Source organism: Esox lucius, chromosome 12, assembly GCF_011004845.1.
Source record: "Esox lucius isolate fEsoLuc1 chromosome 12, fEsoLuc1.pri, whole genome shotgun sequence".
NCBI lineage: Eukaryota > Metazoa > Chordata > Actinopteri > Esociformes > Esocidae > Esox > Esox lucius.
Genome location: NC_047580.1, coordinates 31,933,103 through 31,951,282, shown reverse-complemented (window position 1 = coordinate 31,951,282; position 18,180 = coordinate 31,933,103). Strand labels below are relative to the sequence as shown.

The window sequence follows — 18,180 nt, the reverse complement described above, 5'->3', positions numbered from 1 at the left end:
AGTCTCCTCTCCATAGCAGGCTGATGCAGGGGGGATGGAGGTGGTGGGTTAGGATCAATCCCATTGAGTGACCTCCTGTGTGTGTGTGTGTATGTGTGTGTGTTTACTGAACGTTTCAATATTTTTATATTTCTGTGCTCCTGTGTTCGTTTGTTCCCTCTGGACGCAGGCGTTGGTTAGAGTCGGGGGGGGCGGAGGTTACTGGCGCCTGGTTCATTTGTCCCATTTCCCACCTGTAAATTGCTCCTTTTCGGATCCCCTCGGACGTGGCCTCTGTCGGCGTGGACCCGGCGCTCCAAACGCTACTGATCTACCTCTCAGCCCGCCTCATTGTTTTCACCGGGCGCCTGAACTCTGAGGTGATCTCGTCTCAAATAATCATGCCGCGGCTTCGCTGCTGCGCGGCATCAGTGGAATGCTAATGATGGTTGTGAGTAGGAGACACAGTGTTTCTGAAGAAGACGGGCTGCTGATGGATGTTGTAAGGAGGGTCCGCTATAGAATGCTGAGGAGGGTAGTACGCACTGCGCTTCGTTGCCCAGGTCCCGGGCCCCCGTTTGTACGATCGCTAACGTCGGAGGTCACCACCGGTCACGGATCAGCACTCCCACGCTGAGGCGCTTTATCAACCCTGGGCCGTCGGCGTCTGTTTTTGTTCTCGCTAGATTAAAGCAGCGCCCCTGAGTGTTACTGACACCATGACGCCTGTGACATGACGGGGCCTGTCGATGGACCCGTCTGATCTGCATGCTAACCGGGGCGTATTCATGAGGTGGGACCCTGGAGGCACCTCGACAGGACTCCGGGCCGTGTCGTATGCTAATCACCCATCCAGCTGACGAGAGGGAATGGGACTGGGACGAAGGGTAAGGGAGAGTGGAGAGAGAGAGAAGATTGAGAGCGACAGAGAGGGAAAGAGAGAGGGAGAAATATCCGGATCTGGAAGCTTTTCTTTTTTATACGCTTAACCGTTTGACGCGTACGATCACACCAGTGTGATCAGGCTAGAGTGGTCCCTGATGCGTACGATCACACCGGTGTGATTAGAACGTCTTGTTTAGAACGCACCATTAGAACGCCTAGCTACAAGTAACGTAACAATGGCTGGTCAGACCGCACTGTTATTTACTCTCATTTAGCTCAAACAATGTTTATAACTTTATTTCCTGATTGTAATTGATTCAAGACCACACTATGATATTAACCAGGTAGAAAGCATTCAAATCGGGAAAAGAAGAGTTACTTACGTACCAACAGACAGCCAACACTAATACACAAAAATTAATTATATTAGCGACTACTATAGAGCATTTTAACATTTCCTGGAAGAGCTGACAAACGATCAAAACCATTGTAAAAACCTTCTAAAAGTTACGTTACTCGTTGTATGCTTTTTATATAGTTTATTCATTTTCACTGCACTGAATTACTGGTCACGCTTTGTTAGCTAGCGGTTAGCTGACGTTTGCTAGTGGTTAGCTGAAGTTTTCTAGCTAGCTACAGTTATTCATCAACCAACTTTTCCAGCTCTTAGAATTTAAGTCAACGAGAGAAGCTTGCAATGCAATGTATGTAGTGTTCCTTACCTAGCAAGGTGACTGTTCAAATGCTGGCGTGAGTTCAAATGCTGCAGAGTACTGAAGTCATGCGCAAAAAAACTCACGCTGGGGGGTCGGTAAGGAATATTTGAAACTCACGCGTGAAAAGGTTCAAGTTGGTTGACCCAACTCAGTGCAGATCCCCATCAAGAGGTTGTAATGAGAGCTTGGCTTCGGGGCGTCAAGTGGGGACGTCTCGTGTGGAAAATGAATGGCTCTGATTATTCATCCAGGTCCATTTGTGTACCATGACAGGTGGTGCGTCGAAAATTGTGATTGAGGGAGGTGACGTCCTGGAGGTCTTCCAAGATTCTCCTTTCTCCGTGGAAGTGCACCTGCATACGGAGGCGGGAGGGAGGACTACGGGTGAGACACAAAATGGACGGCGGATGTGAATGTGCCAGTCCACTTCATGGTTACCAGGGATTGGGCCAGTCCCATTTTAATTCAGTAAATTCGGTCAGCCAGCCACTCAAGGCAAATCTCATTGACGGTTAGATGTTAAAGCTGTAATGAGTTTTAACCCAACTAGCTCAGTGCCTTCTGTTTCTAGGTGAAAGCGGCAGAGTCCTACGAATAACAGCTGGTGTCAGACTCTGTGGTCTACCTCCATCAACGACTCCAGCCTGCCTGCTGAGAAGGGATGATATCAATGAAACCCCTATACCTACTCCGTTGTAGGTTATACCAACCATGTAAACATATTTCATAGTGAAATAAGGAGTTCATCGCTACCTTTTTCAGTACGTTCTAGAACAGGGCCGGGAAACAGTAGGATGTTGCCTGCAAGCTGATTTAGGAAAAATAAGAAAACATATTGGGGCTTTTTTTTTACTACATTTAAACGTCTTACACCAGAGGTGTGTTCAGCAAGGCTTCAGTTTGCACATTCCTATTAATAATTTCAGATGGATGTTTTGAATATACATTTGCAAACGTTAAGATTATTGTGGTCTTTTGGCAGCTAATGTTGACCATTTGGCAATTCATACAAGAGTCTGCAAATGCACATTACCATTAATATTTCTTGTGGAAGTTTAGAAACAGACATTTAAGCTTGCTAACGATCCTCCGACTATTAGCTAATGTTCTGAATGTTCGTGTCCAATGCAAAACAAAACGAATAACTAACATTTACAAATGACTTCCCCTTTTGATGTACTTCTCTAAAATATATGACTAGATCTTATGTATTCTGAAGTAGCTGCCCCATTTTCTAAGAGATTCTTAGAGTGATGGGATAGTTTTTTTTCTAGAGCTAACAGTGTTTTTTTACATCAGCCATTCTAGATTGTCTCTCTAAGGCTATATACTTTATGTCAACCCAGTGCCAACCCAGTGTTTCCACAGCTACCGCCATGCCTATGTTTTTTTTATTTTTTTGGTCTGGTATGGATGCCATCAACCCGAGCATATGTGTGTGTTTCAATGTTATGGTCTCTAGTTCTATTGGCTCTCTAGGGATTAGAGCCTGTGTGCCTTATGCTGTCTGTCTGTCTTCTGTCTGTCTGTCTTCTGTCTGTCTGTCTTCTGTCTGTCTGTCTTCTGTCTGTCGCTCTCTCTACTATCACACGCTTTCTTTACCTCCACTACCTGTCGGTTACTCTTCTTATTTCTCCCCCCTCTCTCCTACTGTCACTATACTCTCCCCCTCTATCTCTCTAATATCTCTCCTACTGTCACTATACTCTCCCCCTCTATCTCTCTAATATCTCTCCTACTGTCACTATACTCTCCCCCTCTATCCCTCTAATATCTCTCCTACTGTCACTATACTCTCCCCTCTATCTCTCTAATATTTATCCTACTGTCACTATACTCTCCCCTCTATCTCTCTAATATTTATCCTACTGTCACTATACTCTCCCCCTCTATCCCTCTAATATCTCTCCTACTGTCACTATACTCTCCCCCTCTATCTCTCTAATATCTCTCCTACTGTCACTATACTCTCCCCTCTATCTCTCTAATATTTATCCTACTGTCACTATACTCTCCCCCTCTATCTCTCTAATATCTCTCCTACTGTCACTATACTCTCCCCTCTATCTCTCTAATATTTATCCTACTGTCACTATACTCTCCCCCTCTATCTCTCTAATATCTCTCCTACTGTCACTATATTCTCCCCTCTATCTCTCTAATATCTCTCCTACTGTCACTATACTCTCCCTCTCTATCTCTCTAATATCTCTCCTACTGTCACTATACTCTCCCCTCTATCTCTCTAATATCTCTCCTACTGTCACTATACTCTCCCCCTCTATCTCTCTAATATCTCTCCTACTGTCACTATACTCTCCCCTCTATCTCTCTAATATTTATCCTACTGTCACTATACTCTCCCCCTCTATCTCTCTAATATCTCTCCTACTGTCACTATATTCTCCCCTCTATCTCTCTAATATCTCTCCTACTGTCACTATACTCTCCCTCTCTATCTCTCTAATATCTCTCCTACTGTCACTATACTCTCCCCTCTATCTCTCTAATATCTCTCCTACTGTCACTATACTCTCCCCCTCTATCTCTCTAATATCTCTCCTACTGTCACTATACTCTCCCCTCTATCTCTCTAATATTTATCCTACTGTCACTATACTCTCCCCCTCTATCTCTCTAATATCTCTCCTACTGTCACTATACTCTCCCCCTCTATCCCTCTAATATCTCTCCTACTGTCACTATACTCTCCCCCTCTATCTCTCTAATATCTCTCCTACTGTCACTATACTCTCCCCCTCTATCTCTCTAACATCTCTCCTACTGTCACTATACTCTCCCCCTCTATCTCTCTAATATTATCCATTATCTCCCTCCCTCTGTATTTCCATCTTTCTTTCTCTGCCTCTGTCTCTCTCCCTACTCAGTGGCTTTCAGGTTGTCAGCTACCCTTTGATGGAGAGAGCCTTTAAAAGCCAGGACTTCAGAGGCACTACAGCTCCCGTGGTTGACATGGCGGCGAGGGCGGCCAAATCGGGGTCGACGCGGGCCGGATCGCCTCGGCTCCCTCAGGGCCAACAGGAGTCTGGAAGCGGATCAGACGGGCAACCAATGGGGGGTGGTACCCCCAGTTCCCTGGAAGGTGAGGGCCGGCAAGACGGTCACAAGCCATTCACCACGCCATTCACCACGCTGCCATTTAAGTCTGTTCAACACACACACACACACTTTGTCACTCAGTCACTCTGTCTTAATTCGTTTCTCACACTCACGCACACACGGTCTCTCACTCGCTGTTACACAAATACCCCCCCACCTCTCTAAAACCCGTAATACCAAGGCCTTTTACTAGGCCAATTGCTTCGGAGCCTGTGGCTGTCTCTGACTGAGCTGAGAAGAAAAAAAGGGTTTCTTTGCCGAAGATGCCTGGAGAGCAGAGTATTACCAGTCTGTGACTGTAAAGATGTCTTTAATGTTTTGGCTGCTGTAATGTAAGATTTTCCCTGGGGAGACCCCATTTTCTGGAGCGTTGCATGTCTATCTGGCTTTGCAGACGTCTCAATCTTCTTCGGAGGTCTTGGCTGTAAGATGTTGTCGTTTTATCTATCAACATGCGATGTCTTAAGTTGGGTTAGCTGGTCGCAAAATGAAATACTTTCCCATAGGTCTTCCGAAACGGATAAAAGGAACCCTGTTCGCTGCATCTGTTCGCTACCAGGCTTTGGCGGATTGACTCGCCGACACTCTTTTAACCGTGCCAGCGCTCAGTAACTCGGCTATCACAGCAGCCGGCTCATGTCCCGGCAGCGAAGTGGCCCGAAGGCGCCATAAGTGTCAGGAATCTCTGCAACATCCACTCATTACATTCCCCCACATGAGGCCGGGGGAAGGCCGGGCGGAGTGTTTGATGGGTGGCGGTAACCTCTGCTCAACACCACTTACCTGCAGGCAGGTTAACTGCACTTTAACCTAAGGCCGCTGCTCCGCCTCCGCGCGCTCCCCGTCCGCCCGTCCCTCCACCCGTGCCCCCGTCCTTACTCCGGGAGCTAGCACGCTGCCAACCGTTAGCGCGCTGGAGACAATTACGTCGGCAGGCAGGATGTAGAGCTGATAAATATTTCATGCGAGCGTCCATTAAAGGCACGAGGTTCCTCTTCATCGAGATGAAAGGGGCCAGGCTTCCCGCTGTCTAGAATGTTAATGATTGTTTAGTGCAGCGGTGGAGCAGTGCGTGCCTGCGTGCGTGCGTGCGTGCGTGCGTGCCTGCGTGCGTGTTTGTGGTTGAGGCTGAGGGGCGGGGGGGTTAAGGTGTGTGGGAGGGACGTAGCGGGAGTCTGGGGGGGGCCTGTTGCTCTCCAGTGTTTTGGTTGTTATTTGTTTTGTTCCATGTAGATTATTATCTGTATGATAGTCTGCCCTACAGATTCCACTTCTCTACCCAGACCGCATCGCTGTCATTCAGTAACCCACAGCAGGAGTGCAAAACTAGAGCCAGTAAACACATTTTTAGCTGAAAAAAAAAATAAAATCAACTTTAAATTCATGTTTTACCATTATTGACAGAACGCTTGCTCCAAACACTTTGTCGCCCTGTCAACACTTGTCCATGACGGTTCTGTTTGTTTTCTTCGGCCCCGTTAGTCACCATGATTAACCTGATTGGGTTTTGTTCATGTAGGAGAGGCAGTGGGTGGGGAGCAGAACCAGTCCAGTGAAGGGGAATCGTCTGCCATCACGGAATCTCTGTCAGGTAATCACGTGTCTGGTTTACCCACCAGAACCTTTCACACCTTCAGCATCACGCGTCTGGTATACCCACCAGAACCTTTCACACCTTCAGCATCACGCGTCTGGTTTACCCACCAGAACCTTTCACACCTTCAGCATCACGCGTCTGGTATACCCACCAGAACCTTTCACACCTTCAGCATCACGCGTCTGGTTTACCCACCAGAACCTTTCACACATTCAGCATCATGCATCTGGTTTACCCACCAGAACCTTTCACACCTTCAGCATCACGCGTCTGGTTTACCCACCAGAACCTTTCACACCTTCAGCATCACGCGTCTGGTATACCCACCAGAACCTTTCACACCTTCAGCATCATGCATCTGGTTTACCCACCAGAACCTTTCACACCTTCAGCATCACGCGTCTGGTATACCCACCAGAACCTTTCACACCTTCAGCATCACGCGTCTGGTTTACCCACCAGAACATTTCACACATTCAGCATCACGTGTCTGGTATACCCACCAGAACCTTTCACACCTTCAGCATCACGCGTCTGGTTTACCCACCAGAACATTTCACACATTCAGCATCACGCGTCTGGTTTACCCACCAGAACCTTTCACACCTTCAGCATCACGCGTCTGGTTTACCCACCAGAACCTTTCACACCTTCAGCATCACGCGTCTGGTTTACCCACCAGAACCTTTCACACCTTCAGCATCACGCGTCTGGTTTACCCACCAGAACCTTTCACACCTTCAGCATATATGCTAAATTAAAATACTGAATGGCACTGCTAGTGTGAAACAGACTTAGTGTCCTTATTACTTCTAGCCTTGAAACATGTAAGACTGCAGAATTAAAAGTTACTCAAGTAACAAAAATAAAAGTAATTAATATCTGTGTATGTTTTCGTTTAGCTCGGAAGAACTTGCTACTTAATCAAGCCTGAGCTCAGGTGCCAGCCCTTAACCGGGAGCTCAGCTCCGTTCAGCGTGTGGCTGATGGCGAAATCCGTCCAGGCTGCGTTAGCACCAGCAACTCTTCCACACTCTCTTGCTTAATGTGTTTTTATCTCCCCCTCTATTTCCCTCCGTTCCCAAACGTATCGTCCATTCATTTGTCCTGAAAGGCGTTGGACTGTAAGGGGCTTCAGCCACTGAGTTCAAAGGAAGCCCTCACTGTCAAGTGTGCAAGGCACTGGGGTCGACAATCCAGCACCGACAGGAGTGAAGAGGGAGCAGTGGAGCTGGAGAAGGAGAACAAGAGGGGCAGAGCGTGACAGTGAGACAGAATAATCGAGTAACTGAGAGAGGAAGGGCTAGAGGAAAGGCACAGGAGTGGGAGAGGGGGAATGTGTGTGGATATTAAGAGAAACGGAGAAGCAGCGATTAAGACTTACAGACTATAGAAGCTGCAAAACTGAGTACATTAGTGAATGTAATGAAACAGAGCTTACATTTGTGTTTGTTATGATGGAGTGTGAGGACAGAGATGGGTGTGTGAGGACAGAGAGATGGGGGTTTGAGGACAGAGACATGGGAGTGTGAGGACAGAGAGATGGGTGTGTGAGGACAGAGAGATGGTGGTCTGAGGACAAAGACATGGGAGTGTGAGGACAGAGAGATGGGTGTGTGAGGACAGTGAAATGGGTGTGTGAGGACAGTGACATGGGAGTGTGAGGCCAGAGACATGGGAGTGTGAGGCCAGAGACATGGGAGTGTGAGGCCAGAGACATGGGAGTGTGAGGCCAGAGACATGGGAGTGTGAGGACAGAGACATGGGAGTGTGAGGACAGAGACATGGGAGTATGAGGACAGAGACATGAGTGTGAGAACAGAGATGTGGGAGTGTGAGGACAGTGAGATGGGAGTGCGTGGACACATGAAGACAGAGAAACAGGTTTATGAGGACAGATGAGCAGATACATGGGAGTATAAGGACAAAGAGTTGGGAGCTTGAAGATAGGAAGATGGGGGTGCCTATATGTTTGACTGTACGCATGCGTGCGTTTTGAAAGAAAGAGGAGAAGGTCAGAGTGCTGGCAGGCTGATCTCGACACTGCCTCGTTAATTTCCTGAAGGCCTCGGCTCATTTCGCGGCAGTTAAGCTAGGTGAGAAAGCAGCTGACCCCCAGGCTAATCCCCCTCCCCCCACACACACGCACACACACACACCACACACAGGTACACACACCACACACACCACACACAATACCTGCCCTTTCTTCCACTCCTTCTTTCCATTTCATACAATCTATCCCCTCTCTTTTGTCCTCTCTACCTTCTTTTTCTTTCACACACTTTGTGTCACCTCTCTGTGCATTTGGTTGTTGTGGATTCTCCGTCACACCGCTCCTCACAGCTCCATCAAGTCTAGGAGCATACCAAAGGGCATTATCATCAGACGAGTCTCTGATCGTCCTCCCTGAGTAATTATCCCTCGCCGAGACTCTGGCTGTACACATAATTGATTTAATGAAGTGTGTTCTCTCTCTCTCTCGCTCTCTCTCTCTCTCTCTCCGTTTCTCTCCCTCTCTCTCTTCGACTTACGGACTGCTCAGGAGTATGTTCTCCTGTGTTATAGATCGGGATTCAATTTGCGATTAATGGCGTACAACACTGTGTAACAGTTTTATTGAAATCCAGATAGGGCGTCACGCGGAGCGTTGTGGGTTGAGTCCATAAATGGAGGTCTTTTTCGAACGGGTGCTGTTCTGTATGGGCTTCTTCACTTCTAGATCAAGGAGAAGGTGTTGTTGTCACTGTGGCGCTGATCCATGGGCATCAGCATGCAACAAATAGAACTTGTTTTTGGAGACAGTGTTCCACCCACAGTGAAGACCCCATAGGTAGGCACTCTCAGAGAGTTTTATTTATGGAAAGTGCCACTGACGACCATTAAATCACGGAATTTACAGTTTTCCATCCGGTTTTATAATACTTCTGGTCAAATATGTGAAAAAAAAAAATCCAATTATATTTTATTGATCATCAAAACTATCTGGAGGCTTCGGCCTTGGATTTATGAGGGCAAGATGCAGACGTGATCCAGACTTGATAAATCAAGGTCATTTGAAGTTGGCCCCTGGAGGTGAGCCACAGCCTGCCCCATCCCCCTGTCTTGCCCTCTCTGTGATGGTTTAATCATCACGTGTTGGCTCGATAGGGACGTATACCTTAAGCGATGCCTAGTTGACTGGAACAGAAAGCAGACATTAATCTAAATTCAGTCTCTGAAAAAAGTATTCCCGACTTTTTTCTTTACAGTGGAAAAAAGCTTCGGAACTGACTTCTCTTTGATCTTTCTTTCTCCAGACTAGAGATCCTGGAGCTAAAATCTTCTGTGCAGGGTCCTGTGCTATATCTGTCTGCTGCTGACTCTGCTGCTGCTTTGTCCTCCTTCCTTCCCAGACCCCGCGGCCGCGTTCAGACCTCTGTCTGGTGTCCTTTAGAACCCTGCACGGTTCTACTTGTAGTACAGTGGGCGTGATCGCCGTGACCGTGTCCGTTGCGACTCCAAATGGTAGGCCACACGGGCAAAACACCGGCTGTGTCCTGGATGCACAGAGGTGGAGCTTCTATCAGGTGCTGTCCATCACATCAAATGGCGTGGTACTTGCATGATCGGTGCAAAGCAGAAATATAACTGTTTTGCGGTGCGCAGATTGTTCCGTCCCAACGCATAACGCGCAGCTAGTGTATCTCAACAGGATTCCAGACAAACTAAACACAGACAGGCCGTCTAGGCACGTTTGCAAATGAAGGTGCCTTTTAGAAATGGTTGGGGTTCTTTTTCAGCAGCTCAAGCTACGACATACAAAGTATGTGGCTGAAACCGTCGCAAGTGTGTGTGTGTGTTGGTTAAAACGCAGATTGTTTGGGCCCAAAGCAATGTGCAGACCTAGCCTCCGCTACTGTACTGCAGTATCCGTGGTTACGACAGACGAAGGTTGCGTCATCCTACATCTTTAATTAGCCTGCAGCACATGTGATGCTTATAATGGTTGTTCAAATAGCTGTTGTGTCATTTATGTTTATTATTTTTTTACATTTATGTCCGTTGTTCAGAGTTACGGGGGAAAAACCGAGGCCAATCAATCAAATCAAAAGAGAGGGATGAGCAGCATGGCACAGGTTGACCAGACTCGGGGGGAAAATTTACGGTAGTGGCAACGCCCCCAACATAGGGTGCGAGGAACATGATCCACACGTGCGCAGATGCGCTCCTTTAGTGCCGGAGATGAGAGACATGCCAGATCTGCTGGCCAAACTTTCATTATACCTCCATCGACAGGAGTTGAACCTTCTTCCAGGTGTCCTCAGTTCCTGTTTTGTTTAGGTCTACCTTCTAACAGCAAATGGCAGGCGCCGTTGACGTTATGCGACCCGTGATTCTGCGTAATGGTTTGATTTTGTGGTGTTGACTCTGACAAGACGGGATGAAGCACACGCTTGATACAAAGCCACGCGAGGATGCAATGCGATGAACGTGGGCGGCTGAAGACTGAAAAGGTCTGAACATTTGTGCTCCGCGTCCTTGGTCGTGATTCGAGATAAAGGACAACGGTCAAAACTAAAATACAAACATGCGTTGGTGCATGGGAAAACGGGCCCGCGCACGCTCGTAATTCCTCCCAATTATTTACAAATCTGATTGCAGCGCCTAAGCAGAAGCACGCTGACACACGCGCGGAGGCTAGCTCGCGTCAGTGCTCTCATACACCAAATGAGTTAATAAGAAAGCCTGGCGATCTGACCGGTAAGAGACAGGCTCGGGCATATCCTGTGAGGTGCAGCGTGTCGTTCCGGCGTGTTAATTGGGCTGCGGCGCAGCGCGGGACACCCAGACACGGGTGTCAAACCCGAGGGGAGCAGCTAAGGAACCGTTTCTCCGTGTCAAGGCTATTTTTTTTGTATTTTATTTTTACAGCTAAGGACAAAACGGGTGCTCGGCAGGGAATGCTTGATTTGAGAGTTAATGGGCTGTGCCCCCCCACCACTCCTGCCACTTAAGTCACTTTGCAGCGTCGCCATGTCACCCCTCCTCCCGCACGCCCCCTGACCCCCCCCCCCCCCCCCTTCACGCTTTCACTGCCGTTGGTCTGGCAACGAGGGTGGAGGAGACCTTGCAGACACAGCAGTTATGGCTAATTTGATTAAATATCGGCGTGTCCTTGTCCTTAGTGCAGCTGCCAGGTGCCCGGGCAGATCCTGGATGAGCCGCGCACGCGGTGTGTGTGTGTGTTGGTGTGGTGGTGGTGGGGGGGGGGTGATGGTTTATGGGGATTAATCTGAAGTTCAAACTAAAACCCCAGCTGTGTGTTGCCCCCTGCACCTTGATCAGTCACGCCTCTTAATCTAAACTTTCGGGTGAACTTGCTGCTTCAAAGTATTAAGAACAGAATGATTGAATTATTAACGTGTTGGTTCCTGGCTACTTTGACCATCTCGGAGGCAAAACAGCTCTGTGCGGTAAGGCTTATTGAATGTGACACCTTGATGCTGAGTTCACAGCCGTGTTGCTCACAAACAGTTTCAGCACCTGCTGGGCTTCCGCACACAAACAGTCTGCCGGGGTCAGCCAGTGTTCACGACCCCGCTAACCGCAGTGTATTGAAAGGAGAGCCGGGTCGCAATAGCCTGTCGGTACAAGGACGGAGGTCGGAGGTCGGATTGACCCTGCTCTAGGCTGTGGTTAGCGAATGAGATCCACACAACGCTGCAAAATCCATGGAGGACCCGTGCACCAAAACTAGTGTACTGTATGAAAATTCAAATGTCCGCTGATGATATTGTGTCACTCTGTCGATCGCATCTATGTGATGCTTCATCAAGTTTTAATGTCATGTTTAATTATTTTATATGCATATATAAGATAAAGCATACGACAGAATTCCTACTTGTCCCAGCTCGACAGTGCAAGAAGAATAATACATTAATGTGGGATGAAAATTGTAATTTTGCTCAGCAAAGTAGGCACCAGTAAAGTCAGGTTTAGAAGTAATGACTGTTCAGGACAAGCTACTTATCGAGATGACCTGCCTGGGAACAGCTGATCTGAAGTAAACCTGCTGTTACTCACAAGGCTGTTATGTTTTGACCTGACTTGATGTGCCAGCCTCCTGCATCCCACGGACACACCACATCTGAAGGTGAGCAGGGACAGTCCTGGTTGGTTCCTGGATAGCAGACTGGACGCTGCTGGACGGGGACATTGCCCTGCGTGGGGTGCCATCTTTTAGATGGGACGTTGAATGGATGTGAGGCCCCTTTGGCTACTGAAGATCTCGTGGTACTGCATATCCACTCCGGCCCCGATGACACCCAGATGACCGCAGTCTAAAATGTTTTGTATTGATCTGTCAACCCCTCCGTTTCTTTACTGATGACACATTCATTTACTTTCAAGCATAAAGGTGGATGGTTTTCTTTTGCAGAAGTCTGTTTGGGGCTATTCTCACACGGATAGCTCTTCTCAGAAGTGTGCATAGGCATAGTGGCATCATTTGTCGTCAGAGACTTTTCGATTGCTTGGACAATGTCCCAGTGGTTGGGGAAAAAAGTTGCATGTTTTCGTGGCTCTTCTCAACCCGGTAGACTTCAATGCCGAGTACAATGAGAGAACAGCGTCAGAATCGAGATATTAGTTCATCTTAAGCTTTTTTGTGTGACAAGCCCAAACGGTTCATTTTCTCACAATAAGGACAACCACCCACACGTTGAAAAAGCGTCTCTTCAAGGCATCTTACCCGGTATTTGTGGAAGGAACACTTCAGCTGGGGATGGGGAGGATTTGTTGTGTTTCAGACATCAAAGAGCAATGACCATGACAGCTTGGAAATTGGTGGTGGGCGAGAATTTAGTCTTTCATTTAAATTTTTTGCAGCTAAATCTGCCTTCTTGGACTGGTTATATTCAGAGTGTCTGACAAGCAGACGTGAGTAATGTTGATCTGTAAACCTCATTTCAAATTGTTAAATCCGGCTTGCTAGGTAGATAAAGCCAATCAATTTTCTCTGAGGAGAATGCCCCCTCTTATAGGATGACTAGCCTATGAAATGGGGTATAATCAAAGCTAATTTGAGCTTTGAAGATTTAATTTTTTTTTTATTTAACAGACTTATATTCTCATTTGTGCTGGTTCTGTAAAGTCTTCATTACATTCTCTCCTTTTCTGCCCTTAATTTTCCTTGACTTTCCCGTCACTCTCCCCATACATAATCTGATATGTCTGATTGTCAAAAGACCCTGTTGTTGACCTCTTCCTCTTTCCCGTAGTCTGTCTGTTTTCTGTTACTTTTCTTTGTTGCGTTTAAACGTGAGCTCTGTATCCTTTTTCAGTCTTCTCGCTCTGCTTCTATTTCTCAACAACTTTTTTGCTTCCTTCATCCTCTTGCTTCCACACCATTCACCCCCCTGCTATCAGTCTTCTACCAGCCAGCCCCCCCCCACCGTGTTTACACCATCCTCACACCTGCGTCTACTCTTGGTGATGATGATTAGCAGGTGAGCTTTCTGAGTCATCCGTCGAAGGCGGGTGTGAGATTGGGGGGGGGGGGGGTTCTAATTAGCAACTGGCTGTGCGGTGCCCCGGAGGTCAAACGATGGCGGCGACCTCAGCGTGCAAGCCTTGGGAGGAGGAGGGGCGAGAGGCTACTCGCAACCCGCTGCCAGGGGCCAAGAAGGTAGAGCCATGCTAACCTTTTATTTAGTCGCTCCCTCCTAATCATACCTGATTAAAAGCCGTACGCAGCAGGTAAGGGCAGAGGAGCCTCCCTCCCCCTCCCTGTCTCATGTCTCCCTGAAAGCGTCCTCTCTCCTGGATCCGTGATTCACCATGTTTCAGTCTGTCTGGGTCTCAGAAAGGTGTTGTGGAAAGGAGGGACCTGAGCGGGGACATTTTATTTCCTGTCCAAGGGTGAATGAGCTGCTGGGATTTACTCAACGTGCTATTCGTGGGGGTCGTTAGTTGTCACATAGATGTTGGGCTAGCATTATGTAGAGATAATGTATGTACTTGCCTTGCTGATGAACACACGTGGTGTTCTGTACCTGGAGATGCTGCCGATGCAGTTTTTACCTCGTCCACATCAAGTTAAATCCTCAAAGGTCTATGACGAGCTACACCGATCAGCCATTACATTGTGACCATCTGCCTAATATTGTGCAGGTCCCCCTTTTGCCGTCAAAACAGCCCTGACCCGTCCAGGCATGGACTCCACTAGACCTCTGAAGGTGTGCTGTGGTATCTGGCACCAAGACGTTTGCAGCAGATCCTTTAAATAAGTTGTGATGTGGGGCCTCCATGGATTGGAACTGTTTGTCCAGCACATCCCACAGATGATCGATTGGATTGAACTCTGTGAAATGTGGAGGCCAAGTAAACACCTTGAACTTATTGTTGTGATACTCAAACCATTCCTGAACCATTTTTACTTTGTGGCAGGGCACATTATCCTGCTGAAAGAGGCCAATGCCATCAGGGAATACTGTTGCCATGAAAGGGTGCACATGGTCTGCAACAATGCTCAGGTAGGTGGTTCGTGTCATGGTAACATCCACATGAATGGTGGGACCCAAGGTATCCCAGCTGACATTGCCCAAAGCATCACACTCCCTCCGCCGGCTTGCCTCCTTCCCATAGTGCATCCTGGTGCCATGTGTTCTCCCGGTAAGCAACGTACACACACCCGGCCATCCACGTAATGTAAAAGAAAACGTGATTCATCAGACCAGGCCACCTTCGTCCATTGCTCCGTGGTCCAGTTCTGATGCTCACGTGCCCATTGTAGGCACTTTTGGCATTGGACAAGGGTCAGCATGGGCACCCTGACTGGTCTGCGGCTACGCAGCCCCATACGCAACAAACTGCGATGCATTGTGTGTTCTGACACCTTTCTATCAGTACCAGCATTTATTTATTCAGCAATTTGAGCTACAGTAGCTCGTCTATTGGATTGGACCACACGGGCCAGCCTTTGCTCCCCATGTGCATCTGTGAGCCTTGGCCACCCAGGTTCAGGTTTAGGACTGCAGTTTCGGAGATGCTGTGATCCAGTCGTCTAGCATCACAATTTGTCTTTTGTCAAAGTCGCTCAGATCCTTATGCTTGCCCATTTTTTCTACTTCTAACACATCAACTTTGAGGAACTTTGATGTTCACTTGCTGCCTAATATATCCCACCCATTGACAGGTGCCATGATAACGTTATTATCAATGTTATTCACTTCACCTGTCAGTGGTCATAATATTATGGCTGTTCGGGGTGTATATTCTTTATTACAAAAACAGTATCCTTGTTTCCATTTTTGTTCCTTATTTGTTGCAAATTTGCTCCTCACCACTACTCACGTTGAGCAAGCGGGAGTCATTGTATGCATTAGTCAAAAGATCCTCTGGACCAGAAAACGCCCTCCTCGCCTTGCCAGGTCAAATCTCATACATTTAACACTTCCTTAATTGATTCCATACAAATTCACCATGCCCCATGGTTTCCATGGAGACACTGTACCAAAAACAAAACATGAGTAACGCCAGGTGTAAACTTGGGTTTCACCTTAACTGTTAAATGACAATGAAATAATAGACATTTTGAGTAATGATCATAAAGTGGTCTATGATGTCATTAAGGGAAACATATTCCATTGGTTTAGTCTGAGGGTTTTAACCCTCCTCTGCTGCTGATGCAGATTTTCTCCATCCCCAAATCGCAGGACTCTTTCTTGGACAGGAAGAGGACTTTTTACCACCTCCAGCCAATCAGAGGGTAGAAGATGGCCAAGCCAAATTCCAAAATCTGCTGTTGGCACCTCCCCCTCCTGACTTCATCCCCTATCAGCTGATGGATGAGTTGGAAAAGGTGGATGATGGTTCACTTGCTCAACGTCTGATAGCCTCAGTTAGGCATTTACCTGTATGTAACCTTTTCATTTTTCGTAGTTGCTTTTTAATATAAGGGGGGGGGGGGTGATAAGTGTTAAAACATCATATCTCAGGGTCATAGGGTAGGGTTCTGGGGGTCGATTAAGGTTTGGGCTCACACCTTGCACTGTTATTCCATTCATTTATGCTCTCAGGTTTCTCTGTATATGCAAGAGATCTAACTGACCCACGTGTTAACGTCCCACTGTAATTCACAGAGAAACATCAAGAGGCTGTCCAATAAAGCACCCAGCGAAAAACAGAGCCTTTCTCAGGACAAGACCTCGGACAGCAGGCATGTACCACACACACACAAATGTACAGACACAACCACGCAGCATACAGTAGTAAGTACACCTTACCCAGTGCTATCAACAAAATCAGTGCTAGAAGGAGGACAAAAACAAACAATAATATCAGTTGATTTAGTTCCACAAAATGCAAATACACAGATTTGCATCTCGAACGTAAAATATCAAACGTAGACATTTGATTTTCAGAAAGCACCAACTCTCCTGTTACGCACGCATTGAAACAGCCGAAACAAACAAGCGTGTTTTTTTTGGCAGCATAGAACAACAACAAAGCCATCTGATTATGCTTTCTTCACTCACCATTTTGTGGAATGGAACAATTAGCTGCGACATGTGCGGCTTGTTTTTCCACCCACTCTTCCCTCTGCAACGGCCGCATTTCAAAATGGCGGAGGAAAGATAATTGCTTCACACTCACCTGCAGCCACTTAGTCGAACCACGTACTGTAGAGACAAATGGCTGGGGGGGAACTGGAATACGGACTGTGTGTCATTAACTCAATTAGCCTGCCAATGGTGGTTGAAGAGGCCTTCATGTGCTCTCTCCCACAGATGGGACAGGAATACTCAAATGCGCTTTTGTATCAGAGACCCCCCTGCCCGCTCATGTTTCTCCTCCTTCCTGCATTCCGACACCTACAAATCCTTTGACAGCTTGGCTAGCCAATGGTGTGCCAGCACCTCTTTGGCTTAAGGCAATTTATTGGTTCATTCAGATGTAGGATTTGTTCATGTGTTTGAAGAGCTGAGAGGTGGGTCTCTTACTGGTTTGTTTATTTGCAGCTCATACTATTTCCGTTGTGGGATTTGCACTGTTAACTTTCCTGATCATATGTATTTTGATTTGTTTAACACTTTTGTTATTCATGTGTTATTTCATAGTTTTGATGTGTTCAATATTCTTGTACAGCATGACAAATGGTTAAACTAAGAAATACCCATGAATGTGTCCAAAGATTTGATTGGTAATGTACATGTCGAGTAACTACCTCCAGTATTCTTTCAAATAATTGCAGTGGCTTTTACTGCAATTTGCTAGCATTTGATAGTTAACAATTGCAGTAACTATTGTGGAAGATGTGTAATCCGATTGTATTGGTTTAGTAAAGGTAACCAGTATAATTTGTATTGGTTAAGCTAGTTGCCAAGCTAGTTGCGAGTTTATGCTGTTGACAATCCTTGAATTATTGCATTCAACTGAGCCTGCTAGCTACTGTTGCTAGCTCTTTAGCAAATTTTTATAATGGGTTAGCTGGCTAGCTTGTGTTGCTATTGCGGCATGATTTAATGTATTATTACGTAATTTGATGTCTTCGCTGTTATTCTACATTGTAGAAAATAGTCAAATTAAATCATGTTCCTGGGCCTTTTTTAATTAGTCACGAGACACCGTTTTTTTTGTTTAATAGCAGAAGAGATTGTTCAGTCACACTGTGTAGGTAGCTTACATGGCTTCAGTGAAGTTTTGTTTGTTGTGAACTGGAGGTTCGAAATTTTGAATGCTGATCGTCACCGTTTTATGGTATATAGAATGGATATTACATTACATCACTTTTTACTGTTCTAATTGCTTTGCTAAATGGTTCATAATGGCAATAAGGCATCTCAGGTTTTGTGGTATATTGCCAATATACCACTGCTAAGTGCTATGTCTAGGCACTTC

At 46.7% G+C, this 18,180-nt stretch overlaps 1 protein-coding gene across 2 annotated transcripts in view; it reads left to right on the top strand.

Annotated features, from left to right (window-relative positions):
- The window catches only part of LOC105023785 (MORN repeat-containing protein 1), a 43,924-nt gene that overhangs the window by 12,820 nt on the left and 12,924 nt on the right, over positions 1-18,180 (top strand). The window contains exons 8-13 of one of the 2 annotated variants that reach the window (XM_020051414.3): positions 1,854-1,964; positions 2,152-2,275; positions 4,469-4,683; positions 6,220-6,291; positions 15,996-16,195; positions 16,422-16,498. In XM_020051414.3, coding sequence (XP_019906973.2) covers positions 1,854-1,964; positions 2,152-2,275; positions 4,469-4,683; positions 6,220-6,291; positions 15,996-16,195; positions 16,422-16,498 — 799 coding nt within the window. Of the gene's footprint in view, positions 1-1,853; positions 1,965-2,151; positions 2,276-4,468; positions 4,684-6,219; positions 6,292-15,971; positions 16,196-16,421; positions 16,499-18,180 lie in introns of both variants that reach the window. The other variant, XM_020051415.3, reaches the window with a different exon arrangement.